This window comes from Orycteropus afer, unplaced genomic scaffold, assembly GCF_000298275.1.
Source record: "Orycteropus afer afer isolate SDZICR_OR568_19922 unplaced genomic scaffold, OryAfe1.0 scaffold00029, whole genome shotgun sequence".
Lineage (NCBI taxonomy): Eukaryota > Metazoa > Chordata > Mammalia > Tubulidentata > Orycteropodidae > Orycteropus > Orycteropus afer.
In genome coordinates, this window is record NW_006921616.1 from 15,554,998 (window position 1) to 15,574,256 (window position 19,259).

Below are 19,259 nucleotides of genomic sequence, written 5' to 3' on the forward strand. Positions count from 1 at the left end.
AACATTACCTTACGAGGGACAGACAGTACTTTGATGTAACAACAGGCATAGGGACAGCAGTCACTGGTTAATGAATCTATTAGGTTAAGGACAGACATTCCTACTCCAGAATTTGTTAATGATCCTTCAAAGTTAAGTTAGTTGCCTTCCACAATTTGTTAGTAAGGAAAGGGGCCAGGAAACCAATTTTAAATCACTCAATTAACAGATGACTCTTCATAAATGGAGAAAAGATTGAAGGTGTGTGTGTGTGTAGATATAGATTGTGCAGAAGATGTGACCATTTTACATAGTCCAACCATTCAAAATATAATAATAACGATCTTTCCATGTGGAAATTTAGAAAATACTTCACCCATAGTATGTTAGTACAAAGAACTCCACAGAAAAAAACACCTTTGGGATTCTATTCCTTGAAAATTCAATCAAGGTGCGATTTATGAGAAAATGAGATTCATATATAATAAACAAAATATTCCTAAGCCTCCCAGATTTTGATGCCATTAATAAACCTTGATCTTCAAATATTTTTATTAGCTTGGCTCTAGGGGCAGAGAGTTCTGCTTAGTTAAAAAAGATGATGGACAAATATTTGCCACAGATTCAATTACAAAAATTCTGTTGGTTACTAAGCCTTACCTTTGCTTATTGAAAAACTTAACCTTTCAGAAGATTTAAATAGGGCCTTCTCCATGTTCTACCATACTTAAGAGCACTAGTTAGATAATTTTAACTCATCACTCTAGTTCTTGGAAAACAATGTCATTATTGTTTGGTCTCCACACAAAAATTCAAGGCAGGAAGTTTGTAATATCCCCTAAATATCTAATAATTTTCATTAGTTCTACTTTATGGGACAAACAACATCATTTTATAAAGCATTGAGACAACACTCATCTCAGAGAATATTCTACATCCATTTTCCATACTTAAGAGATAGCTTAATATTCTCCCCAGAAATCAGCTTAACATCATCTTGGTTGAAGGTCAAGAAGAAAATATAATTTATGCTGAACTTCTACACAACCTGTTTAAATGTAGACAACATCTTGGCATCTTTACAAACGATAAAGCTTTCCGTTAACACTTTAAAGCTTAGTACTAGAGGGTGAAAGAAAATTTTTGTATAATTTGATTAACATCTGCTCTTTTAAAGAGTAATTGAATATCTAAGGAAACCAGAGACCTGAAGTGTGGTTGGTTTATTTGTTTTTGTTTTGTTTTTTTGTAGCTTGAATTTTAGATTGTAACCTCACAATCTAAAGGTTTCTCCTCCAATGTTTAATGCAGTGTACAATGGGGAGAGGAAGTGTCCCCCTTTGTAAGTGAACAGAGAATTGTATTGTTCTATGGCACAGAATATTGATACTCAGGAGTGCAGGTTTTATACTATACCTAATTGGACACTGGAGTTACTGCACAACTATTGCCTTTCTTTCTAAGTGCTGCACTCATTCCACTTCCACCTGTGAGGATATATATGGACTTCATCAAATTTGTTGATTCCCGGTAGACTCAATTTACAGTTTAAAATATATTTTGGCTATTATTGAATTGGTCTTTGCTGTAATCATGTCATTCTCTATGGTCAAGCTTCTGCACTTATAAAGGAGATAGGGAAAGGATGGTAAAAACTTTAGCCTGGCTCATCTTACCTGTACAGGTTGGCTAAGAATAACAAACTAGAAACAGAACAAAGACATCTATTGATACATAGAATGGCCCCTCTAGTCAAAAACAACAGACACAATATTTACTTTAGAAAGTGCTGGTTTTTAAATTTTTTTTTTTTTTGCAACATGATAGCTGATGATATGGCAATGATAGCACTGTGCCCAGAGTGGTAATAGCACACAAAGCATAGTGTCCTCCAGTCGGACCCATCTCATAGCGACCCCTTCTTGGGTTTCCAAGGTGATATCACTATGGAAGTAGATTGCCCAACCTTCCTTCCGAGGAGTGGCTGGTGGGTTTGAATTGCCAGCCTTCTGGTTAGCAGTCACATGCCTTAGGTACTACGCCACCAGAGCTCCGAGAGTGGTAATAGATACCCATATTTAGCATTTCTCTGCCATGTTATGACTTGTTACCATCATCAAGCCAAGACAAACTATGTTCTTGGCTGTTTTTTTCCAGGATTTTCCTTTTAACATTAAAAGCTAACCATGTACCTAATTACAGTTAAGACCTCAAGAAATGCCTAGTCCATGAGAAGTGAGCTAGGAGACCATTGGTGGTCACAGTCTACAGATTCCAATAAAGTTCCTGTATGCTTTGTTGAAGACATCAGAAGACCTTCAGCCTGGTTAGTGTCTCTATGTGGCTTTCATAGCATTGAACATTATAGAAAATGAGCTGTATGAGTGGGGATAAATTCAGTTACAGAGGTATCAGAGGCACTGTGTTAGAGTAATGTAAACATCAAACCAGTGTAAGCACTGCAGACATGGTTCCCATACCCCAAAAGGAGTTTCATGTACATTTTAGGTATTTTGCCAACATACAGTATGATTTACTAAAGCGTTTGGGAGATAAGCAGTAACAGGACACGTTTTGGGCAAAAGTACATGATATTGTAGGCTAAAAGGAGTCTACAGTTCTTTAAAGCAGTCTGTATACTTCATGGCACCAGAGGAATCTGAAATTGTAAAATGAATTATACAAAACTATTGATTTTGAAATAATGAGAGAAGGTATTGTTAGTAATGGTTACATAGAATTTGGAATCAGATGTCAAACTTCATAGAGAGCAATTTTTACATCAAGTATTTTATTTACAAATAGAATGATGTTTTAAAATTAACTTTCTTGTCTGTATTAAATATCGTTCCTCTTGAGATTATTACTCAATCATTCTTTTTACAGACACAGTTCTATAATTATGGGCATCACCACCCTCGGCTTCATGCTACAGATATCAAATAACATCATCTTAAAATAGATCTTCAATAAATGCTTGTGAAGAACTGACAATGACAGAATCTTGGCAAAAGTAATCAATCATAGAGCTGAGAAATGAAAGAACACAAAAAGATATATCAAAAATAGAATACCTTTACGGTTTTATAAAGGCCAAACATTCCCTATGGAAATGCAGTGGATGTCACAATTTGAATCCCAAAAAAGAACTTGCTAAAACGATCACAAAAGTTCACCCCATTTTGCGACAGCAATGGTTATATTGCTTCAGTTCACTTTCCTTCTAGAAGAAATGTCTTAACTGTTAGCTAATAGCTTTCTATCTTCATGGCACGTTGATATCAGGAAGAGTATCCTAGAGAAAATATCAATGGAGAGATATCCAACTATGATCAATTTCAGAGACTGGCACAGTGCTACAGAGAGCAGAGAAATGAGGGAGTTAATACTGAGGACTTCACAAGGCTAACCCCATTCTAGCCTCCAAATTGCTGTTATTCATGACACATTTCTGGGTCTATTCCATCCTAAGAACATGACAAAAAGACATTTCCTTGGATTTGTCTGTGTTTGATTCAAAGCCAGGTGGAACTTGGTACAGAGCTGAAAGGGGGACTGGGATTTAGGGTTTCCCATGCTTTTGTAATTTAACAAAAAAAAAAAAAAAAGAAAGAAAAAAATATGCACACGGTATGGAAATATGAGGTTTCTATGGCAAAATCATATAGAAGAGGAGCCATTCAGTTGAGTGAGAATCATATCTTCATAAAGAAGATAGAAAACTTGGAGTGCCTTGCCTTTGTTAGAATAAATGAGTCATAAGTTATTGATAAAAGTGACTAAAATACTTATATAATAATTAGTTTGCTAGGAACAGCTACGTTTATCATAAACTAAGATCAAAAGATAATATTAGTTCAGATGCAGTAATAAAAATAGGCCAGTGGAAAATAGTTTTGTGACCATTTTTGAGAAATGTGAAAAATAAAGCAATTAATCAAATTTTTGGTGATATAAGAGACAGTTCCATGCATACCCAATCCTGAAATTTGCTAAACCATGCAGATTTTGACATTAATAGGCAATTTGTTTTTAAGCTAAAGTACTACAGTATAGGATGAGGTATCACCAAGTGGGCAATCTACTTCTGTAGTGATACCACCTAGGAAACCCAAGGGGTCGTCGCTATGAGTCGGGGCCGACTCGATGGCACATAACAACAACAACATCACCAATTTGTAGTGATGAGTGACATGAAAATTCAGTGGCCATAATATTGATCCACCATGACTCTGAAATTGTTGATCTACAAAATTTTAATTAATAACATCTGTTTTTCTAAAATTTATTCAAAGTCAGAGGTCTGGGTGTGTTGGAGGAAAGGAATGTGACTTAGGGTTTCCAATGTTCTTATCAATTAAAAAGAAACCCACAATTAATAATCATGTGCTGTTTCAAGGAATTCCAGAATATCTTAACTAAAATAAAAATGATTAAGGCTAGTTTTTGAAAGAAATATTTAAAAAACAGCAATCTTTAATTTCTCCTTGTGATAACTTATCAACATCTGCTGAGAAAAAAAAAAAAAAATGAAATGTGATGCAGAATAGTGAACCAATTGCTAAAAGTTTGTTTGAAATGAAAACCTCTGGTAATTCTCTTACTCCCAACTGATAATGTCAGCTTCTAATTAGCGTGAGTAAAATTTGGCTAAATAATTCTCTCAGACATCTGGAAAAGATGCATTTCATTTCAGGGGTCCAGTGCCATGTTCCCATATTTGCATTTTTTCTGCCAAGTCATTTCTCTTGTACTTGGTCCTTCACAGTTCTGCTCTTATCTACCTGCTATTTACTAAGAATATAAAAATGGCATTATTACACACTCCTGCACATTTTAGCAGAATTGACTGACATTCATCCTCTCATAACCTTATGAGTAATTTAGTCATTCAAGCACAGCTTATTAGTTGTAATGACATTCTTAATGAACGACACAGAATTCTTCATTGTCTATTTTTAACTAATATAATGGAAACCTAAATGTATGAATCAGAGTCTATGTAGGAAGAATACCCAATCTTAATAATAACAATAATAATCTTTCTATGTTTTCTTTTAGTAGCCTCTCCCTTTCCTCAATATGGCAGTGCAAATTTGTTGACTTAAATCTCATTAATATATGCTTGTACACTATCTTATATATTCATCTTTGTAAGAAAAACACATTTAGCATCCATGATGGTGAGACATCATTAGGGAATCTTTGATCTTGTCTGGAGGGGCCTCAGGGAAAACTGTTTAATTCATTTGCACGCTGTTGACTACTGTAGTTTCTTAAAGTAGATTTTCTGGCAGAAAAAGAAAGACATGCCTTTGTGCATGGTCTACTCAACAACAATTTCGTGGTTGGTCATTTGTTGTGGAAGTAATATTTGGGTGGGGCTCTTGATTGTCAGTTCACATGTAGAGTCTAGCAGGCACATTTTTTCTCTGCTGGCTTCTCCCCATCTAGTTTTCCGGAGTTCCCTCCATTGGCAGTGTCGGGGACTTGTGTCTTCTCTACACACTGTTCCATTCGTTTCATTATTAAGTCCAGAAGGGTCTCCACAGCTTTCTCCACATTCTGTCCAGTTGCTGCACTTGTTTCAAAGTAGGGTATGCTAGCATAGAAAATACGATAGGTAAGAAATCAGAAAAAGATATAAGCAGATGTACAAATGAGTCTCACATACAAAACCATGGCTGGAGGAGAGACTGGGAAATCATCATAGTTTTCTTGCTAAATTGCAAAGCATCCTCCACCCCCACCCACCAATGAGCAAAAACAGGTGGGCTGCCCTTTGGTATAGTTATAACTGTTTTATGGACAAAGAAGCTGAGACACGATGTACTCAGGAACTTGAAGCCCATGCATAACTGTTTAAAAAATTAAGAGGTAAGAAATACCTAAGTAATGACCAATATTACCATTAAAATTTGACAACCTTCTAATCAACTATCTTGAAGTATAATTTCTAGAAATTAGGCATGCATTGAATAGGATATTCATGTGAATATTGTCTCTATGTGTTTGGAATAATAATGGAAGAACCAAACAAAAACTCATTACCGTTGAGTCATATCCAACTCATTGCAACCCCTCTTTGGGTTTCCCAGGCAGTATCATTATGGAAGTAGATTGCCTAATCTTCCTTCCAAAATAATACAAGAGAACATACAAATTTTTAAAATTCTCAGGAGAATCTTTCAGTAAAAACTTGGCAGATCTGATGAAACTGCTTTAAATTTAAAACAGAATGACCAATTCTGCTTTGGAAGTCAATCTACAAATGACTTACATTGACTGAAGGTTCCTAAGAAATTGAAGAAGACAAATCTCAAATTATTTTTACTTCTTGTAAATCTTAATTTTATGTTAATAGTGACTGAAAGCTCACTGTGCCCCTAGAGAGAGCCAGTGCAAACTTGAAGGGCTCTCTAGCCACAGTTCTTTGAGCTTCCTGACTTAAAAATGCTGTGTGTGTTGTTGGTAGGATATAATCTGAAAGGAGGGAAAACTTGGTGATGACCTTGGGGTGACAGAGTGAGGGTAGGGCCACTAGGAAAGAGAAAAGAAACATGGCTCAGCTGTGCTTGACAAGATGGGGTAAGTCACAGTTCTGAAGACTTCTTTCATGTCTAGGCATCTTATTATTCAAAACAGACCAAAGATCACTACCCCATTCTATTCATTTCTTCTGCAGGCTTTTCTATATTTTCTAATTCTTTGAAGGGAAATATTATATTAAAATACAGACATACATATAAATGTGCTAAGGACAGGGTTGCTAGATTTAGTGAATAAAAATACACATTATCCAAGTTAAATTTGAATTTCAGATGAACAACGAATGTTAGTAAAAGTGTGTTTCAAATATTGCATGAGTTTTTTGTTTATTTTTCACTTTATTTTAGCTGGCATTCAATCACAGCTAGAATAAAGATTGCAATGTTATGTCCCTGTCAGGTGTCAATCTTTGGAGTCTTCCAGCTTAATTGAGAGGCAGTAGTAGAGTATGGTGTTTAAGAGCATGAGGTCTGACCTCAGACTGACCCGTTGAATTAAAGGCCCAACAGTAGGAGCTGCGTGGCTTTCCATTAGTTATTTAATCTCTATGTGACTCAGGTATTCGTATGTAAAATGGAGTAACTCTAGGATCTCCCATATAGTTGCATGAGAGTAAAATCAGTTAATCTTAAAACAGTTCATAGCATCAAGGCTTCACCTGGTTCAGTCAGTCATAGCTGATGAAGTGAAATCAGAATTGTTTTTTTAATTTTGGTGAAGTGGTATGGTAACCAGAAGGAAAAACTATAGGTTGAAGCTCTGGAATGGGAGACTGGGAAGAGGCATAGTGAACCCCTTCAGAAGCCTGATGCAGGAGACTGGATTATTGCCAGGACTGTGATGAGTCATACACAAAGGAGCATGGTCAGCCCCCATCTTTGAGCCAGGAACCACTGTTTCTGCCTGGTCCTGTCAGTGATTGCCATGCAGTGCATGTACTACCCTTCTTTTCTAACAGGGAGGTTAAGTTTTGAGCAGGTCTTTATCCTGTTACTTTTTCTGTTCCAGTTATTGTTCTTGCTTACTTACATTTTACATATTTGGGTCCATTCCAGTTTTACTTCATTGGCCATGACCAACCTGGGAAGAACCAGTTTGAAACCCTACCTAGCATATAATAAATATTCAATAAGTGTTAGCTGCTATTATTAAGTAATCCAATCGACATATATATGTTCTTCTGGAAGATTGTTTTAATTCATCTGCTATTCTTGATTCAAGAAGATCCCTCCTAGGATAAATGTTGGATTTCTGCTCCTTCAGTTAATAAGCCATTTGCAAGGTCAGATGACCTTTCGACGTAACCAACCTACCCGTATTTTTCTGCCAGGTCTTGGGCTTGCCGTTCGTTGACCTCCCTCTGGTCTGGCAGGTCTGCTTTGTTGCCAATTAATACTATATCTGGATTTTCGCAATAAGCATTTGCTTGCAGTTGGCCTTGGGAAGAAAGCATGTGGAACCAGCCTGTTCATTATACACAGGTCATGTCAAATGACTGCTTAGACTACAGAGTCCTCATCTTATTTTTCCATCTCCAATTTGGCTGCCTACTAGTTATGTTCAATTAGCCCAGTTACTTAACGTTCCTCAACCTCTGTTTCTTCATCTGTAAAACTGAGATAAAACCAAAAAACAAACTCACTATCATTGAGCTGATTCCAACTCATGGTGACCGCCACTGAGTTTCCGAGGTTGCAAATCTTTATAGAAGCAGAATACCTTACCTGTTTTCCACGGAGTGGCTGGTGGGTTTGAAACACCAACCTTTTGGTTAGCAGTCAAATGCCTTAACCACTACCCCAGCAGAGCTCCTTAAAATGAAGATAATGCCTCACAAATTGCAGACTGTGAAGATTAGAAATAATATCTCTATGAAGCAACTATCATGCCTTTTGAGAACATACTGCTTCAGACCATTTGCTCCTCAAATGTAAGTGGAGATAATAGACTATGATTTGAAGTCTGTATGTTTTCTGTTTTAGAAGGATGACACATTTTTCTCTCCCAGAATCCAAAGTGATGATTTTAAAAGAGCAGAAAATTTTGAACCACTACAAATTCATGGAGAAACCATTTTAATACACCAGTAATCTGTTTTTTCCTTTTCTTCAAAAAATAATATTCAAAAGAGGAAAGAAAGAAGAGAGAGGAAGATATTAAAAAATAATAATAATAATAAAAAGGAAATCAAGAAAGAAGAGAGAAAGCAGAAAGGGGGACAAAAAAGAACCTGGGAAGCTATGATTCTATGATTATAGAGGGCTGTTTCAATGGCAGGTCTCAAGGCACGTTGTGTGGTATCTTGCTTGAGCCAGAGGAAGAAGACAAAGGATTTTCCTTTGATGGTCTGGGTGGTAGGAATGGGATCATTATTATTAATCACAGTTAATTATCTTAAATCCCACCAATATCCTGGAGATTTTTAAAAAACAAGGGAGAGTCTCGTTTGCCTTGAAAAAGGATAAATGAGTCATTCTCTGAAATTTCTAATCCTTAAGAATGTAGTAATACCACCAAAACGTGGATAAGGAATTGTAATAATAATCGGGAATAAAGACAGAGCCTAGGATAAACACTCAGTGAAGAAGTGTTAAGAAGGTCAGAATGTATTCATTATTTCCCCTTACTGGTAGCAGTTGTGCTATTGAACTTACCTTGGAAGCAGTTTTGTAGACTCATATTGAACTCATTGAAAGCAACGTGAGTGCGTGTGTGTGTATAAATATAGATAAACATATATATGTATATAAAATAATCTAAAATAATAATGAACACATATTAATAAGAACTATGTCTTTTTGGAGCACCTACTTTGCACCAGGCACCCTTCAAGTCTAGGTTATGGCAAAAATCAAAATAGATAGTCTGTGCTCTCATAGAGTTCACATTCTAGTGGTAGAAGAGTCAATATCAAGTGGCAGCAAATGCCCATTTGTTGGGGGGATTGAAAATGATGGAGAATGCTAGTGATGGAGATGGGTGGTCAGGGACAACATCACTGAAGGGATAAGGTTTGACTGAACAACTGAAGGAAATGAAGGAACTGGAACATAACTATAAATTGGAGAAGAGCAATCAAGGCTGAGGGATGGGAAGTGCAAGGGCCCACAGCAGAAATGTGCATCAGGTCAAGGAGCATGAGACCTGTGGGGCTGGATCCCAGTGCATCAGTCAGAGTGAGAACAGGGACCTGAGAGGATGCCCAGGGTCTGCCCTCACAGGGTGTCAGAGCTGGGGAAGGACTTTGGCTTTTATCCTGAGTGACATGAGAAGTCACACAAAGATTTTGAGCAGGGGAATAACATGATCCAAATTTAATAAACGGATCATAGCTAGTCATAGACTGCCCAACACATCCAGAAATGATAGGAGTAGCAGCACCGTTCTTGTAGAACAAGTAATCTGTCCTGTTACTTGTCTAGCCCATTAGGATCAAAATTCTTACTGATAATAGAAAAAGAAATGAAATATTCTCTTTAGTCCTACCAAAAAAAAAAGAAATCCACTGCCATCGAGTTGATTCCGACTCATAACTATCCCCACTGGGTTTCCAAGTTGGTAAATCTTTACAGAAATAGATTGCCCAGTCTTGTTTCCACAGAGTGGGCTGGTGGGTTTGAACCACCAACCTTCTGGTTAGCAGTCAGATGCCTTAGTCACTGTACTACCAGAGCCCCTTCCTCAGTGCTACATAAAGTAAAAAAAGAAAGGAAAAATTATACAATATGCTACTCTCATATGTGTAAGTCTCTTAATTGGCTTTAATAATTCATTGGGCAATATTTTAGCTCCATATCATGTCTGCTAACCAGAAGTCTGGTGGTTCAAACCCACCAGCCACTCCTCGGAAGGAAGGTGGGCAATCTACTTCCATGGTGATACTGCCTCGGAAACCCAAGGAGGGGTCGCTATGAGTCGGGGCCAATTCGACAGCACATAACAACAATAACAACAACAATATCATGTCTAAGTTACCATGGAGGCTAAAGATTATTCCATACAAGTTCCCCTTGTATTTGAACAATGTTTTAAAAGTAAAATTCCAATCTGAGCTGACTGACTGGCACACTGTGCTTATCTTCATGCCAGTGCTTTTCTCTGGAGTAATTGATTAACTAATAATTAATTACAGTAGTCCCCCCTTATCAGTGGTTTCACATTCTGCTATTTCAGTTACCCACGGTCAACCGTGGTCTGAAAATACTTAAATTGCACACCATTCTGAGTAGCATGATGAAATCTCATGAAGTCCAGCTCCACCCAGGAGCTGACTTCCTCCTCTTCCACTGGATGTGAGCCTGAAAAACACAGCTCAGTGAGTGGCTGCTCTGTGTCCTTCCAGCACCTACGGGTTAAAGCTGCCTGCCAGGGCACACGGTACCCGTTGTATGTACATATGTATAGGAAAAAACATAGTCTATGCAGGGTTCAATACTCTTCATGGTTTCAGACACCCACTGGAGTCTTGGAAGTTATTCCCCATGGAAAAGATGAAACTACTGTATTATGAATCCATTAACTACTAATTAACTAATGCCTGATTAACCCATTAGTTCTTGCATGCATTTCAGGTTTAAAGTATAGCTGGTCAGGAAACACTATGTTTTTTCTGTGGCTTTTTGAGAACAGATGTAGTGGATGTTGTAGCTCAGTCAGTCATAAGGCATCCTTCAACACTTACTACCAAAAAATAAAAAACTAAACTCACTGCCGCAGAGTCAGATCTGACTCAAAGTGACCCCTCCTTGGGTTTCCGAGTCAGTATCACTATGGAGGTAGATTGCCCAATCTTCCTTCCAAGGAGTGGCTTGGTGGCCTTTCTATCACAATAACAAAGACCTCCAATATAGGTGCCAATTAACTCTTCTTAAAAAGTTATCAAAACCAAAACCAAACCCACTGCCATCCAGTCAATTCCAACTCATAATGCCCTTATAGGACAAAGTAGAACTGTCCCATAAAGTTTCCAAGGCTGCCAATCTTTATGGAAGAAGATTGCCTCATCTTTCTTCCATAGAGCAGCTGGTGGGTTCGAACAGCTAATCTTTGGGTTAATAGCCAAATGCTTTAACCATTGTGCCATGAGAGCTCCTAAAAGTGCACCAAAGGAGTATACAATTCCAAGCCACCTTGGGTGATCCAGATAAAGGCCACCACTTTGAAGGCAATGTAGGAAAAACTCATGGCTCCCTAAAGCTAGTCTATGATGGCTACTCTGGCCATGTCTTGTAAGGCAAACCAGCAAATGTAGTGTTGAGTTCCAATGTGTGTTTGTAGCTCTTGAGCCCTAAAAGGGTCAACTTAAATGCCTCAGTACAACTTACTCATCCAGTTTCTGACATTTAAGAAGCTCTGTTGACTGGTGAGGTCAAACATTAACAAGAAGCCCATGGCATCTCTGAAAAACGCAGTGGTTAGGCTCCGAAACCTGCCAAGAAAGCACAGTGGGTAATTTTGCAAGTGAGTCCACAGACTTACGATACCATACAAACAAGTCTTTCCTTTTCATATCAAGTCTCCAAGGCTAACTGTTAGGGATTATCCCACAGAACAGGGATAGCAGGTGGAAATCCTGCTGAAAGGCCAGAAGAAGAGATTTGGTTGGCGTTATTTATTGATTTATTTATTGTTTTAAAGACCACTTCCTGACAGTATGGTCTCATAGCACTTAAACACACAGAGTTGTAACATTCAAACACAAACATACACAGGTCTAGATCTAGATGATGAAATCTCATGAAGTCCAGGTCTTGTTTTGTCCTTGACACTGTGTGCTCAATTACTTTTATATATTTCTACTTAGAGGAAACACAGGCATCTCCAACTTTACACATCCAGAACCACACTAGACCTTCCTCATTTCTCCTTCTGTCATCAATGGCATCATTACCCTCCCATTTGCCACAATCTCTTCACCTGCTATATACAAATAATCAACAAATATCTTTTGACCTGTTCATTTCTGTCCACCCACCCTACCACTATTCTAGTTCCCAAAGCCATTATCTCTCACCTGGATAACTTGCCCCATCTTATAAGTAGGCTTCCCACTGATGACATCAATCTTCTGCTAAGAGCATTTTAATGACTATACATTGCTCTTAAGGTAATGTTCAAACTCTTTAACAGATTGTCAGTGCTCTGTTTGAGCTGACCTTGGCCATCTGTCAGCTTCATCTCTTGACCATCTACAGGCATGCTGATCTTTTAGTTCTTAGAAAGCTCTTTCTCTCCTCTGGGCCTTTCACACATGGTTTTCTTTCTGTTTTCTCCCTACTGATAACCTCACCTCCCACCTCTTATCTGCTTAGATTACACTCATTCATTCATCCTTCATGAGTACATACAAAATGGTATCAGAGGAAATATCCCTCTTGAAGCAGCCTTCCCAACACCCAAGTCTGGGTTACAGGTTCCTCATGGTGGGCTTGTCTATCCTCTTTTGTTTCCCTCTTAGTGACCTATGGCTATATTACAACTGTGAGTTATTTTTTCAAATTCCACACTAGACCATGAACTCCAAGGGAAAAAGAGCTATGTTTCCAACACATTCTCTGTCATGTCATGGCCCAGAGCATAGTTGTCACTCATGAAATATTTTTGAAATTAAAGACAGTGAAAGCAAGTTGGAAAGAAAGAGAACATCAAAGAGTACAAAATTATTAAACATTTGAAATTAGGATTTCTTTGGTAGGGCATTGTCATGATCTAAAAATGTAGAAATGCAAAAATAAACCAATCAGTTTTCTTTCTGGATTTGTTCCTCCCACTCACTGGAAGCTTACAGAGATTAAAGTACTTTTATTGATTTTTTTCTCTCTTTTTGGGGAATAATTGAATTCATGACATTGTCTCTTCCTCAATCATAATGGTTTAATGGTTAAAAAAACTTCTCTTTGTTCTCTCCCTAAGTGCATATATGTGTGTGTATATATGTATATGTGTGTGTGTGTGTGTGTGTATAAAATGAGGACAAAACCATGTCTTATTCCCTTTACATTGTCTACAACACATGACAGAATTACCCAAAACATGCTTGCTGTATTGATCTTATGGGGTCAAACACTCTTTGATCCTTCTGTATCTATGGCAACATGGACAATACACACTTAAACTGACCAGGCTTATCTCATGGACCATTCTGCCCCCATCTTTGTTATCCTGTAATGTTCCCAAGATTTCCTCTAAGGAGAAAGAGAATTGATTTCTGGCTTCACCCACTGAGCTCAGTCTGTCCAATGAGTTTTTAGGGTGGGGAAAATCAGGACCACATAAAGGAATCAGATCCCAGGGTTGTATAATCACTCTCTTTCCCTGGGGACTGAGGCTGTGCCCTGTATCATTTAGGTTTATACAAGGGGTATGGCTTTTTCCTGTCTCCCATGATGTCACTCTTATCAATGCCCATTATCTTATATGGATTGGAGTGCCAGATGCCCTCGGGCACGGGGTTGAGGTGTGAGACATTGTTTGTCTTGTTGCTTAGCTATAATTTATATGTACAGAATGAAAAATTCTCAAGGGATGAATAACCCAAGTGTTACTAAGAATGTCCCTAGTATTCCCCATTTCCCTCATGGAGCAGCTGTCTTAAGGGGACAGATGAGAGAAGCCTGCCATCAGGCAAGGCTGACATATCATTCGCCAGGACATATGGGAACCACATTTTCTCATATTACTTCTTGGAAAATGAGTTAAATTGGTCTATAAAACATACATCTTTGTGACAACAAAACTGACATGTGAGCAGAGACTCTTGTGAGGAATGACTTGGGAGGAACCAGCAGTGTTGAAGGGTGTGTGTAAATGGAATTCATAGTCAGAAAAGCTAACAGAGAGGGTCCAGCACCTCTTCTGGCATATACACTCACTGAAAGTGAGAACGTTTTGGATGCATTTCAAAAACTGAAGTGTTTACAAGCATAAACATACTAAGATATGTGATGCAGAATTTGGAGGTACGAGCCTTCTAAATATGCTCTATGCCGAACTACTGCAAACTTTTCTGTAATCTAATACAGGGGCTTCATTAGCTTTGGGTCTTTAATACTTCAAAACCTTGGAGCCCAAAGAAGTACATTGTCATTGAGTGTGGAATAGCATCCTCAGTACCAGGCAGTCACCACCACTGTCTGTGGTTGTTATGTGCTATTGAGTTGATGCCTACTCATAATGATCCTATAGGACACAGTAGACCACATAGGGTTTCCTAGACTGTAAATTTAAAGGAACAGATCTCCATGGAGCTGCTGGTGGGTTCAAACCACTGACCTTTCAGTTAGCAGCCAAGTGCTTAACCTCTGTACTACCAGGGCTCTTTTATTATTGCCTACTGAGTATCTATTCTTAGGCATTATAACAGAAACAATACTACAAACCAGGCAAGGTCTCTCCTCTTATGGAGATAATTTTGTTGGGGTGACAAGGTCACTAGGTGAATCATTAAACAACTGTTAGAGGCAAAAATAGTAGAAATGCTTATTACCAGGTGGTAATTTTTGTAACTAAAGGGAAGACAGAATCAGTGTTGCAGGAATTCACAAGAAAGAGGGAGTTCAGCTGGGGTTTTCAGAAAGCCCTGACAGAGGATGAGCAGTGTGAGGTGGGTGGGCCTGGGCAGAAGATCAGGGAAGGTGGAAAGTGGCTAAAGCACTCTAACTGGAAGACAAGGGTGTAATCAGAAACGCAGGGCAGAGCCAATCAGACGGCATGCACTGAGAAGTCTGTGTGAAAGAACAAGCAATGAGATGAGAATGGTTTTAACACCCTTTCCTTCATCTCTCTATTAAAGCAGCACTTACAATAGTGTTAATCTCCCATCTTTATTCACTTGAATGCTGGAGAACTTTCTCCTACTACAAAAGTGGAAAGGAAATATATAACAAGAAACTCCATAGAGATTTTTGAAAAGCTGATTATTAAAACTGGAGGCCAAATACTCAGCACTAGTTATAGTAGATTAACTGAAAATGGTTTATATTTCTTTCTTGATACACATGTCTACTTCAAAACAGGAAAAACTGGCAAATTATGTTTTTCATATTTGCCTTGTTGTTTGCTGCCTTTGAGTCTCCCCAACTCATGTTGTTATGTGTGCACAACAGAATGAAATGCCACCTGATCCTGCACGATGCCCGTGATTGGCTGCTGATCTGTCCATTGTCATCCATACTGTTGTCATTGGCTGATTTTTGGAAGCAGATTGCCAGACCTTTCTTCCTAGTCTGTCTTAGTCTAGGCCAAAAACCCAAACCAAACTCACTGCCATCAAGTCGATTCTGACTCCTAGTGATCCTGTAAGACAGACTACAACTGCCCCATAGGGTTTCCAAGGCTGTAAATCTTTATGGAAGCAGACTGCCTCATCTTTCTGCAGCAGAGTCGCTGGCTTGAAGTACTGACTGAACTTTTTGTTAACAGTCAAATGCTTTAACCACTATGCCACTTAGTCTGGAAGCTCCATTGAAATCTATTCAGCACCATAGTAACATGGAAGCCTCCAGTGAATGGCCAGGTGGTAGCTGCACAGGTGGTACATTGGCCCAGGTCTCCCACCTGGAAGGTGAGATTTCTGCCACTGAGCCAGCAATGTCCTCAAGTTCATATACAGCATTCATTTTAAAGTAAGGTTTTCTAGGCTATGTGTACAGCTGGAAACAATGTAATTTACAATTACCGTTCTTGTCCTGCAGTGTCCCAAAGCTGAAGGTGCACCTTAAAAGCTTTCCCTGAAGATCCATTTGGGCCTTGTGTGTTATAAACCTGAAACAGACAATTTGCATCAGCTGATACTGCTATGGATTGTGTTAACATTCAAATTCTCTGGGTTCACTCGGCATGTTTTTTCTCGATTACTATAATCAAAGTTCATAGTGCAGAATAAATATTTGCTCTGCTTTTTCAGTAGTATTGCATATACTCTCACTTTGAAATGTCAAGTACAAATATGATTTTCAACACAGTTTAGGCATACTGCAAACTTAAATTAGACACCTTCTGTCATTTCCTCATGGAGGCAGCAAACATTAGATTTAGGACCCAAGTTCTAAGTTCAAATACCAACTCTGCATTTAACCTGTTTGGGTCTTATTGTCTTACCCGTAAATTGAGACCCATATCCCCTCCTACTTCATAGAGTTGCTGCAAACTTAAATAAGGATGTCTTTACCAGTAAACCAAAAAAAAAAAAAAAAAAAAACCTCACTGCCATCTAGTCGGATCTGACTCATAGCGACCCCTCCTTGGGTTTCTGAGGTGGTATCACTATGGAAGTAGGTTGCCCAGTCTTCCCTCTGAGGAGTGGCTGGTGGGTTTTAATCACCGGCCTTCTGGTTAGCAATCAAATGTCTTAGCACTACGCCACCAGAGCTCCCTTACCAGTAAAATGCTTTAAAAAGGACTGGATTTATTTTACTGAGAGATAGAGTTTTAAAATGACTTATCCATGAAATATGCACAGAATTCCTCAGTAAGTTGGCACAGGGCATATCAAACCTTCTTTTACAATCAAAGGCTTCTTTTAGAAACATAATTTTTTTTAATTACAGATTTTCCAGTATTTTATTTAAGCTAAACATAACCATTTTAATTTTTAATCAGCTTCCCCAAAATATGGTTTAGAGGAATTATTTCAAAGTGTAAAGTTTGCAAGGACTTGGATCAGTGGGACTGTGGAAAGGATGGGGGAGGAGGGGGATAGGTGGCAGGAAAACTCTTGGAGGGGTTGGAAGGAAGTTTACTAAGACTGAGGTACAGGGTATTGACTTTCAGATAAGGTGCAGGATATTATAAGGAATCATGACCAAACTTCTCAGATAATAATACCCTTCCAACCACCATTTCTTTTGTTTTCTGTCCCAAATCTCAAGGATTGAGTAGCTTTGTGACATCAACTGGAAGCCACAGACATCCTGGCAATCAAAGATACCTTGGGTGGCAGTCAATCTGGCTAAGCTTATGTGCCTATGCTACACGTCTCACATGTCACAATTATCCTTATTCCTGTCATTGCCGTCTAGCGTGGGAGAAGGAAGTGGTTGTGATTCTCACTTAAAGCCCCTTATCTTGGAAAGTAGCATGGATTGGTCTCACATTCTGTTCATAATAAACCAGTGATTGATGGCTGAGCCTACACATAAATAAAAATGCAGCAGGAAATTATAAAGCTCACGTTCCAGCTATTTGTCAATCATGCTTTTCAATCGTTTTCTCAAGAACAGAGAAACAAACCCTGGTTCTAATTGAGGCATCTAACTCGACCGAAGAGTTAATGTGCTTGGATTCTGAATAATTCAAGTTTTAAAAGATTTCTTTAGAATTCATAGAAAACACAAGGTTTTTATTTTAGTTGCCCTGTATACTTTTGGAGTGAAAAGATAGTGCCACTCAATATTTTCTAAGCAACATGTTATTTATAGTTGAGGAAGTAATAAATATATTCTAAAGTAAATGAAAGAGACAGATTATAAATTTCATCAGATAAAAGAGAGACACCTGGCAAAGCAAAAAACCTAGTTACTTTTTAAAATCATTTATTTTATTTTTGTCATTGTTGTTGCTGTTGAGGATATATACAGCAAAGCATAGAGCAATTCAACAGTTTCTAATGTGAAATTCAGTGACATTGATTACATTGTTTGGGTCATGCAACCATTCTCAGCTTCCTTTTCTGAGTTGTTCCTCCCCCATTAACATGTATATACTCACTGCCCTGAAACTTCCTATCTAATCTTTCCAGTTGCTGTTTGATCCCATAAAGATAGATCTTAGAAGAGCATAAAGTTCAAGGGACACATAGCTTCTTAGTTCTTATTTTATATGAGGTTATCAGCAACAGGATTAACATTACAGCTAAAAACTCACCACACGTTTTTCCCGGAAGTCTATTCCCACTGTTGTGATGAATTTTGGATTGAATTTATTGTCGGTGTATCTATAAAGAAATGTCGTCTTCCCCACCCCGGAGTCTCCAAGGGCCAGGAGTTTGATCAGATAATCATAGTCCCCATCGGTCATAGTGATAGTCTTGGTGGGCCTGTGAAGGAGAGGAAAAACAAGTATGTTATGATTGTAGTTAGCGTTCTTTTGTCTCATGATCAAGACACAGCATAAATCCAGATTCCAACCTTAAAAAATCAAATGCCTGTGTGCTGGTAGATTCTGAATTAACTTGTTCAGATCGGTTTTAGGGGTGAGGTGATATCTTTTATTTCACTGAATACAAATCTTCGACATCGTATCAGTTAATATGGAATAAAAAGTTATATGATATCCAAATAGCCATTACCACAGCAATAGCAATAGTAGAACTTAAGTAAAAAAAAAAAAACTTTTTTTTTTTTTTTTTTTTTTAACCAGGGTCTTTTGGGGTCAGAAGTATGATTCTATGAAGAGGAGAGAATCACAGGAAACAGAAAAAATCTGTCCAAGATTATATAGATGTGCTACAGACAGACTGATAATATATATGGTTAGTGGAGAAGGAAAGTCTAAGGGAATATTTTGTATCTAACTGTGCAGAGTAGTCTTTCTACTATGTATTGCAAAATATTCCTTATTTAGCAGGAGATCCTGGATAGAGAGGGAGAATAATGAGGAACAAAATTAAAAAAACAAAAAAAGGACCAGCTTTGCTGGTGTGATGTTGTTGTTGTTATGTGCCGTCGAGTCGGCCCCGACTCATAGCGACCCCTCCTTGGGTTTCCGAGGCAGTATCACTACGGAAGTAGGAT

The 19,259-nt window shown here is 38.2% G+C and overlaps 1 protein-coding gene across 1 annotated transcript; it reads right to left on the reverse strand.

The window, feature by feature from the left end:
- Positions 1-5,391: 5,391 nt before the first annotated feature.
- On the reverse strand, positions 5,392-18,543 carry RAB27B (RAB27B, member RAS oncogene family). Its single transcript, XM_007935533.2, has 5 exons — positions 18,391-18,543; positions 16,205-16,290; positions 11,853-11,956; positions 7,842-7,965; positions 5,392-5,581 (listed from the first exon to the last, which is right to left on the reverse strand). The coding sequence occupies exons 1-5, from the start codon at positions 18,541-18,543 to the stop codon at positions 5,392-5,394; spliced, it is 657 nt and encodes a 218-aa protein (XP_007933724.1).
- Positions 18,544-19,259: the final 716 nt, after the last annotated feature.

Excerpts from the sequence above, each read along its gene's own strand:
- RAB27B (XM_007935533.2), bottom strand. The coding sequence starts at position 18,543 with ATGACCGATGGGGACTATGATTATCTGATCAAACTCCTGGCCCTTGGA. Across the intron at positions 16,291-18,390 it reads ACTTCCGGGAAAAACGTGTG|GTTTATAACACACAAGGCCC; the intron begins GTGAGTTTTTAG and ends TGTCTGTTTCAG. Across the intron at positions 5,582-7,841 it reads GACCTGGCAGAAAAATACGG|CATACCCTACTTTGAAACAA; the intron begins GTAGGTTGGTTA and ends TTTCTATGCTAG.